Here is an 8,792-nt window from a genome sequence, read left to right on the forward strand (position 1 = left end):
TTAATTAATTGTAACCAATAAATTGGTTAATGTGTGATCAATTTGTAACCAATGATCAATAGTTTAATAATGTGATTGTGTAATAAGTTGTGACTTATAAAATTTGTGATTGATAAATAAATGGTGGCCTATAAATTTTGTGATTTTTGAACCATGTATAAATTGTGATCTATAAAATTTTTGATTTGTGACTAATTAATTCGATAATTGTGATCAAATTGTACAAAATTATAACTTCAATATATTAATTTAATCTCTTAGATATGACTTTTCCCTTATACAAATCTATTGTAAAGCTCATATTAGTCATTACGTCCAATAATGATTCCAAAAATATTGAAAAGAGAAAATCTGAAAAAATTAAAATAATAGCCACATACCTTTACGCTCTTAGGCCCACTAGACCCATATTAGTCTGTCCGGAAATGCTAAACAAACAGGGGCCTTGACAGGCACCTCCTGTTGGAGGGGGTGCGGACTCCAATATAGGGCGCCAAATAGGCGCTTATCAAGCCCCTTGTCACAATAGCATTTTCCATAGTCAGTCAAAAGAGGAGCCAATTGTATTTTTCTACGCTTTGCTCTTATGCGATGGAACGTTTTAAAAATATCTCACTCTGAAGCATGCTTTATGGTACTTTTTCACGTCTTTTTGAACATCGCTTACAACTATAGGCCATGTCGCCCTATAAATATTGCTATAAGCCACATTTTACCGTTATTAATTCTATGGTGCTATATAACAGTTAAATGGAATGGTATTATTGTCGACTAAATAATATACATCAGTTTCGAGAACAAAAGGTGACAAAATGTAACGAAGTAATGAAATTTAAAAATAATTTGACATCCAAATGAACCGATTGAAATTTTATAGAAAGTTTAGTTCCCATTGAGGAATTTATCCTTATATTTTACAATACCGTCCAGCATCAAGGTACATCTTTGGCTTTTTTATTTTTATTTTAGTTCAAACCACCCTATTGTGTTTTAAACCACTCTCTGCGCATGCTTTATTATTGACATTAAAACACATTAAACCATCCTATTGAAGTGCATTATGTTGGGACCAATGGAAACGAAAGGCAAGAATTGAGATTTAATGGACACCAATTTGAAGTATAATACAAAATTGAAAAATACCACGAACAAGATTAAAATAAAAGATGAATTAAGTAGAGGAACGACGAATTTTATTAATATGGAGAGAATTACAACTGGACAGCAATGACGCTTCAGTAAAATTGACAGAGAAGCCTTGTATTTATAGTACACTTGGTCTAGCGCTAAAAGAGTCCTATAAAAGGTAGAAATATATAATTCAATTAGACTCCTAATTGAGTCACATTTCTAATAATCTCCACCTTGATTCAAATTTCGGTGTAACGAACGAAACTCCTAGATTTCAAATCCGTCTGCAACAAAATGAACTGACCAATCTCCTCAACGCAATAACCAAACTCTCCATTACCAAACTATCGTCCTCTGCACGACGTCCACAAGCGACATCCGAACCCAAAACCCGGGTTCCCAAAATTTCTCCTGGAATTAACAATCACTAGATATGGTCGAAGCACACCCTGTAGCAGAAACCACACCAAATACACAATCAGAAAGTCCCTTGCCAATATTGTCACCTTTAATGATTTTTAAAGTATTACAGACATCTCCAAAACTGTACCTACGCTCCATGAGTCCATTGGCATTACAAGAACACAGTGTACCCGCTAAAATTGGTGGCAAAGCGGAATCACCAACACTCCCTTGAGCAAGATTCTTAACTGACCCAGAGCCAAACCCGAGAGGTACCATACCAAATTGAATGCCCACCACGGTACTAAACTTGTGCAAATGTCTCTAAACTGGTTCTGTGCTCCCCTGGAAGATGTACAACTGGGATTTCCTCCATCCCTCCAGTACAACCCGGACACCCTTTCGAACTTTCAAGACTCCAGGTCCACCAGAAAATTTGTACCCTTTTTTATTCAAGGTACTCAGTGAGATGAGATTCTTTGTCAAGTCTGGAACATGGAGAACTTGATCAAGTGTCCTCACTGTTCCATCCTGTAGCCTCAACTGATCCGACCGATTCCTGCAACCCGACAAGATTGGTTGTTTTCGATGACAACACTACCTTACTTCACCGTCTCATATGTTTGAAACAAAATCCTATTGGGACACATATGATACGGACAAGTAGAATCCAGAACCTACTCCTCAGGTTTGGATTCCCCGTCAGATACAGCCAACATCACATCTCCATCATCACAAAGATTTTCAGCAATATTAGTCTCATTCGAATTACTTGATTACCCCGTATGATTTGCATGTAAATCACCTTTACCCTGCAACTTGTCGCAATCTTTCTTGACGTGTTCTTTCCTCTTGCAGTAATAACAATACACATTACTGTACCTTACCTTCGATCTACCCCTCCGTCGATCACCATGAGCAACAAGAGCATTCCCACTCCTAGATGTAGGATCTCCGACCAACAGCTTCATCTTCTCCTTTGAGAACAGGGTGTCGTATACCTCTTCAATGGATAACGTGTCATGACTATACAGAATAGTATCACGAAATGACGAAAAAGAATTGGGTAGCGAACATAACAGGACCAAGGCTAGATCCTCTTCATTATATTTTACCTCTAACGTCTCCAAATCTGCAACGTTCTCCTTAAATACAGCAAGGTGGTCCTGCAGTGACCCTCCTTCCATCATGCGATGAGAATACAACCTCTGCTTTAGAGTCAGTTTGCTCGTCAAACTCTTTGTCATGCACAACTGCTCCATCTTGAGTCATAAAGTAGTTGCTGTCTTCAACTTCAAAAAATCTTGCAGCAAATTGTTGGATAAATGAAGTTGGATTTGTGCTAAAGCCTTTCGATCCTTCCGTTGTTTCTCCTCCATAGACAAGTTTGCTGGCATCCTATCAAAACCCAGCAAAGTATCATCAAGATCCATTTGCGTCAACGTTGCTTTCACCTTTACTTGCCACAACAAAAATCTTGTATTGTGATCCAATAGCGAAATTTCATACTTCAATGAATTCATCCTTGAAAAATCTCAACCAAATCACAAAGAACCTACAACCTACAACACCCAAAACTGAAAACTTCTGAACGTGCAAGGGGCAAAACAGTCCAGAACCACAATTTTGCCCAAAACTGAAATTGGACACCACCACATGGTTCGTCTCATCGTCCGGAGAAAATTGCCTAAAGACATCGTCGTCGAAAACCATCGCACGCGCTGCCACTTGCTCGCCGGAGTTCCTACCATTGGCGACCGGGCAGAAACGCGTCGGCGATCTGTGATTTTTCTAGACCGTCTCTGCTTGTTGAGTCCACTGGTAGTGTTCGTTTCTCTAAACTCTTTTTGGTTTGGCCAGAAAAAACAAAAACTGATTCGGTAGAAAATCGAAAAAACTGGACAGATTCATTTTCTAATTTTCTGGTAATTTTCAGACCAATTTTCGATCAGTTTCAGGCAAAAAAATCCACCAATAACCCCACTCTGATACCACTTGTTGAAAACGAAACGCAAGAATTTAGATTTAATGGACACCAATTTGAAGTATAATACAAGATCGAAAAATACCACGAACAAGATTAAAGTAAAAGATGAATTAAGTAGAGGAACGACGAATTTTATTAATATGGAGAGAATTACAATTGGACAGTAATGATGCTTCAATAAAACTGACAGAGGAGCATTGTATTTATAGTACACTTGGTCTAGCGCTAAAAGAGTCCTAAAAAGGTAGAAATATATAATTCAATTAGACTCCTATTTGAATCACACTTCTAACACATTATCCATCCACTAAATGGGAATGCTCCAATATCGATTCGAAGTCAGGACCTCTAGCTTTGACGATATAGAGTTTTGTCACCACTTTATTTATGTAACTCAGAATCAAGTTTAAGAATCCACTTCAAACTCAATTCATTTTCAAGCATACTTCTACATTAGAAAAAATAAAATAAAAAGCCTTGTAAATGGTGAGAGCTAGGCATGAAACGATCTATATTTCTAGACATGGTGTGATCCGACTTTTTTCAGTACCTTTCTCTATAGCTTTGCCTAGTAAAAAGGGACGATCCATTCCTACTCGCATTTATAAAAGTTCAGTCCAGCATATATTTTCTAGTAAGAGGAGGGTCCAAGAAAATACGACACGGCGTCGTTTCTACTTGGCATATAGATTCAACTATTTTTTCTACTTTTGTGATTAGTCTTTTCGAAGAAGTAAAATAAGGTTTAGAAGTTTTTTACCAAAAAAGGGCCAAACTGAGCACAACTGAACAGGATCCATCTCTGTGGATCTCGACGTGACTACTTCTCCTTGTAAAACAATGGGAAATATATTTATCCCATATCCTCGAGTAGGGTCTCAAATTGATACAAAGAAAGAAAAGAATGATACCTTATTAAGTTCAAATGAGAGATATATCTGTATACCACGGTTTAGGAATCTAAAATTCCTTTCTTTTTCTATCTTCATGTTACAAAGAATGTTCTTTATCCTTCTCTGAAACTGAAACCTCTTCTCTGCCTTGTTCGGTTCAATTTCCAGCCTAAACTGCATCTTAATGCTTACACCATTCATCTATAAATGGCCCAAAAATGTTGAAATGGGCATCAAATTCCAAATTTCCTCTCTAAATCCCAAACACATATCTTAAAATCCCAAAATACCAAAATGGCTTCTACTGCACCCGCTTTGAAACGCTCAGAATCCATTGCAGATAGCATGCCGGAGGCATTAAGGCAAAGCCGGTATCACATGAAGAGATGCTTTGCGAAGTATATAGGAAAAGGAAAGAGACTGATGAAACTTCACCATTTAATGGGTGAAATGGATCAAGTTATAGATGATAAAGCAGAAAAGACTCAATTACTCGACGGCTTGTTGGGCTATATTTTGTGCACAACTCAGGTATAATTTCTATCTTTTTCGGTTCATTTATGAAACAATCTTTTGGTCAATGTACTTATAAACTTACACATTCCACGAGCAATCTAGGATTCCGCTCCTAGAATCCACGTCCGTGGCGGTTATTTTATTTACGGTGACTTTGTAAAAAACCAGTCTTTACTAGAAATAGCCCTCCTCACAGAGTCTGTTCTGGCACTAGAGTCCATTGAGATGAGGGTGCTTACTCTGATATCAAAATGTAACAGCCAGTTTGGTAGAACTCATCTTAAAACGGCTTGTTTTAAGGATATGATTTTCGACGTCTTCTAATGTGGTTTAGAATTGATGTTTTTATATTTTATTGGAATTTTGTTATTGTTTCGATTTAATGCTAAGTTTTTTAAAGCAAAAACTTGCAGGAAGCTGCAGTTGTACCTCCATATGTTGCCTTTGCCATTAGACCCTCTCCTGGAATTTGGGAGTATGTTAAAGTAAGCGCAAATGACCTGTCTGTAGAGGCAATAACTGCAACGGAGTACCTAAAGCACAAAGAAATGACAGTAGATGAAAACTGGTATATAAATTACATTCATTGGCGTTTTATATTCTTCTTGTAAAATAATAGTTGGGAATATTACTGGGGGTGGTGTGAAAATAGCATGTAATGGATAAATCTTATGGTGCAAAAGGAGTTAATATACGGTTAAATTGCAGGGCGAAAGATGAAAATGCTCTGGAAATTGATTTTGGGGCAATGGATTTCTCCATGCCTCGCCTGACTTTATCTTCTTCAATTGGAAATGGAGTCAATTACGTCTCGAAGTTTCTTTCTTCGAAGATAAATAATTTCACGGAGAGTACACAATCTCTCGTGGATTACTTACTCTCACTAAACCACCAAGGAGATGTATGAATATGATTTTTATATATATATCTTAAAAGGTCCAGATAAAAATGGAAGGAGTAAAGTTCTAAACAATTGTTTGGTCCTATATATGCAGAAATTAATGATCAATGAGACCCTCAGCACGGTCTCAAAGCTTCAGGATGCCCTGATAGTGGCCGAAGCAGCCCTGTCTTCATTACCAAAAGATACACCTTATGAGAGCTTCGAGATGAGGTCAATTTGCCTTCTTATATCTTACATCTATAATCCGTACTACAGAATTTATGTATATTGTATGACACCTGCAGGTTTAAAGAGTGGGGCTTCGAAAAGGGATGGGGTGACATTGCTGAAAGAGTTCAGGAGACTATGAGATCACTTTCAGAAATACTCCAGGCGCCAGATCCATTAAATATCGAGAAGTTCTTTGGTAGGCTTCCACTGATATTCAATGTTGTGTTATTTTCTGTCCATGGATATTTTGGCCAGGAAGATGTTCTTGGCTTGCCAGACACTGGTGGTCAGGTAAACATTCTATGGTCCGTGACTAAAAAAATAATTAATTTAGCGAAATAACTGGTGCTTAGCCCAATGCTAGTATTGTTTACTATTTTTCGACAGGTTGTTTACGTTTTGGATCAAGTTGTTGCTATGGAAGAGGAATTACTTTTAAGAATAAAGCAGCAAGGTCTTAACGTGAAGCCTCATATTCTTGTGGTTAGTAGCACTCCCAAAATTATATTTTGATTATGTAAAATCAGAAGTGAAATATAAGGATGTGTTGATCTTCATTACATAGGTCACTCGACTCATCCCTGATGCTAAGGGGACCAAGTGCAATCAGGAACTAGAACCTGTCCTCAACACAAAACACTCCTGTATCCTTAGAGTGCCATTTAGGACGGAAAACGGAATACTTCACCAGTGGCTATCTCGATTTGACGTATATCCTTACCTTGAGCAGTTCACTCAGGTACGTGCTAGATGATAAATAAGATTCTGATGTTATTGGACAGAAAGTTGTTTTCTCTCAGCTTTGCTGTTCTTAATTCCACAGGATGCAACTGCCAAAATCATTGAAGTAATGGAAGGAAAACCAGATCTGATAATTGGAAATTATACTGATGGTAATTTGGTGGCGGCACTCATGGCTAGTAAACTTGACACGACCCTGGTGCTTATGTTAATCAAGTTTTTATGGTTCGGTTTATGAACTTTTTAAATTGCAAAGAGTCTTGGCTGACCAACTGTATTTTCGACTAGGGAACAATTGCACATGCTTTAGAGAAGACGAAGTACGAAGATTCAGACATCAAATTGAAAGACTTTGACACCAAGTATCACTTTTCATGCCAGTTTACAGCTGATTTGATTGCAATGAATACTGCCGATTTCATCATCACAAGCACATACCAAGAAATTGCCGGAAGGTATATGTTCAACATTATTCACATTAACATAAGGGATTCTCATTACCATCTGGCGAACAACTTAATTTTCTTAGCATAAAAACTAGAAATCTCAGCCAATAAAAACCCAGAAATTCAAATAGATTTGTGGTTGACGAGTGAAGCTTAATAGGTATTAAATGTTTCATGCTTGCAGCAAAGATAGGCCAGGGCAGTATGAAAGCCATACTGCATTTACGCTTCCGGGGTTGTACAGAGTTGTTTCAGGGATCAATGTATTTGATCCTAAATTCAACATTGCTTCTCCCGGGGCAGACCAAACCGTCTACTTCCTTCCCACTGAAAAGCAAAAGCGATTTACGGAATTTCAGCGAGCCATAGAAGAACTTCTTTTTAGCAAAGTTGATAATGACGAGCACATGTAAGTAAACAAATATTTAAATTTATGAGCACATTTGCTGAAGTAGTTCAATATTGATTTGTTTTTTTCCTTCCCAAACAGCGGATATCTAGAAGATAGAAGGAAACCAATAATTTTCTCCATGGCGAGGCTTGATATAGTGAAGAACATTACAGGATTAACAGAGTGGTACGGGAAGAACAGGGGGCTCAGAGACTTGGTTAATCTTGTTATTGTTGGAGCTTTCTTTGATCCTTCGAAATCCAAAGACAGAGAAGAAGCATCTGAAATAAGAAAGATGCACACGTTAATTGAAACGTATCAACTCAAGGGACAGATAAGATGGATAGCGGCCCAAACTGACAGGAAAAGAAATGGTGAACTGTACCGTACCATTGCTGACACAAAGGGGGCATTTGTGCAGCCGGCCTTATATGAAGCATTTGGTCTCACAGTAATTGAGGCTATGAACTGTGGGTTACCAACTTTTGCGACTAATCAAGGTGGCCCGGCTGAGATTATCATTGATGGGGTTTCAGGTTTTCATATCGACCCTAACAATGGAGACGAGTCGAGCAAAAAGATTGCCTACTTTTTCCAGAAGTGTAAGGAGGATCCTGAATATTGGAACAGGATTTCCATTCAGGGACTACAGCGTATAAATGAATGGTAAGTTTAGAACGAGCTCTTATATGTTTTAATGGACTTCCGATAATTACTGATACTGGATTGTATTGCAGCTATACGTGGAAGATCTATGCGAATAAGGCTTTGAATATGGGGTGCATATACAGCTTCTGGAGACAGTGTTATAAGAAGCAAGCAAAGAAAAGATACATTCAGACCTTTTACAATCTTCAGTTTAGGAACTTGGTACGTGTTTTCTGATTTACGTAAAATGCTTTTGTATACTCTTTTAAATTGAGTGAGATCTTAACTGCCTCTCTACGAAACTGTTGTAGGCGAAGAATCTGTTGGCTAAAAAGGAAGAAACTCCACAACGAGAGCCAAAGCAGCAAAAGGAGACTAAACAACCGTCACGAAGGCAAGTCTACCAACATTTTGTACATCTACCTAGCATCATCCTAGATTATATTTATTTGTTGAGAGTTCCTTAGGCTAAGTTTAATATGAAGTAAAAGTTAAGTGTTTTTTTTTTTTTTTTTTTTTTTTT

The 8,792-nt window shown here is 37.7% G+C and overlaps 1 protein-coding gene across 1 annotated transcript; it reads left to right on the forward strand.

Moving 5' to 3' along the window:
- Nucleotides 1-4,531: 4,531 nt before the first annotated feature.
- Nucleotides 4,532-8,749, forward strand: LOC111369510 (sucrose synthase 7-like). The gene is made up of 13 exons (XM_022991056.1): nt 4,532-4,944; nt 5,343-5,497; nt 5,638-5,830; nt 5,925-6,043; nt 6,118-6,334; nt 6,431-6,526; nt 6,609-6,782; nt 6,867-6,983; nt 7,073-7,239; nt 7,415-7,639; nt 7,721-8,287; nt 8,359-8,491; nt 8,581-8,749. Exons 1-13 carry the CDS (start codon nt 4,708-4,710, stop codon nt 8,734-8,736), a joined length of 2,556 nt encoding a protein of 851 aa, XP_022846824.1. The 5' UTR covers nt 4,532-4,707; the 3' UTR covers nt 8,737-8,749.
- Nucleotides 8,750-8,792: the final 43 nt, after the last annotated feature.

This window comes from Olea europaea, chromosome 20 (assembly GCF_002742605.1).
Source record: "Olea europaea var. sylvestris chromosome 20, O_europaea_v1, whole genome shotgun sequence".
Lineage (NCBI taxonomy): Eukaryota > Viridiplantae > Streptophyta > Magnoliopsida > Lamiales > Oleaceae > Olea > Olea europaea.

Bases quoted from the DNA above. Each gene is read 5' to 3' on its own strand.
- LOC111369510 (XM_022991056.1), top strand. From the start codon at position 4,708: ATGGCTTCTACTGCACCCGCTTTGAAACGCTCAGAATCCATTGCAGAT. The intron at 6,044-6,117 runs GTCAATTTGCCT...TGACACCTGCAG, and splicing joins TATGAGAGCTTCGAGATGAG to GTTTAAAGAGTGGGGCTTCG. The intron at 7,640-7,720 runs GTAAGTAAACAA...CTTCCCAAACAG, and splicing joins GTTGATAATGACGAGCACAT to CGGATATCTAGAAGATAGAA.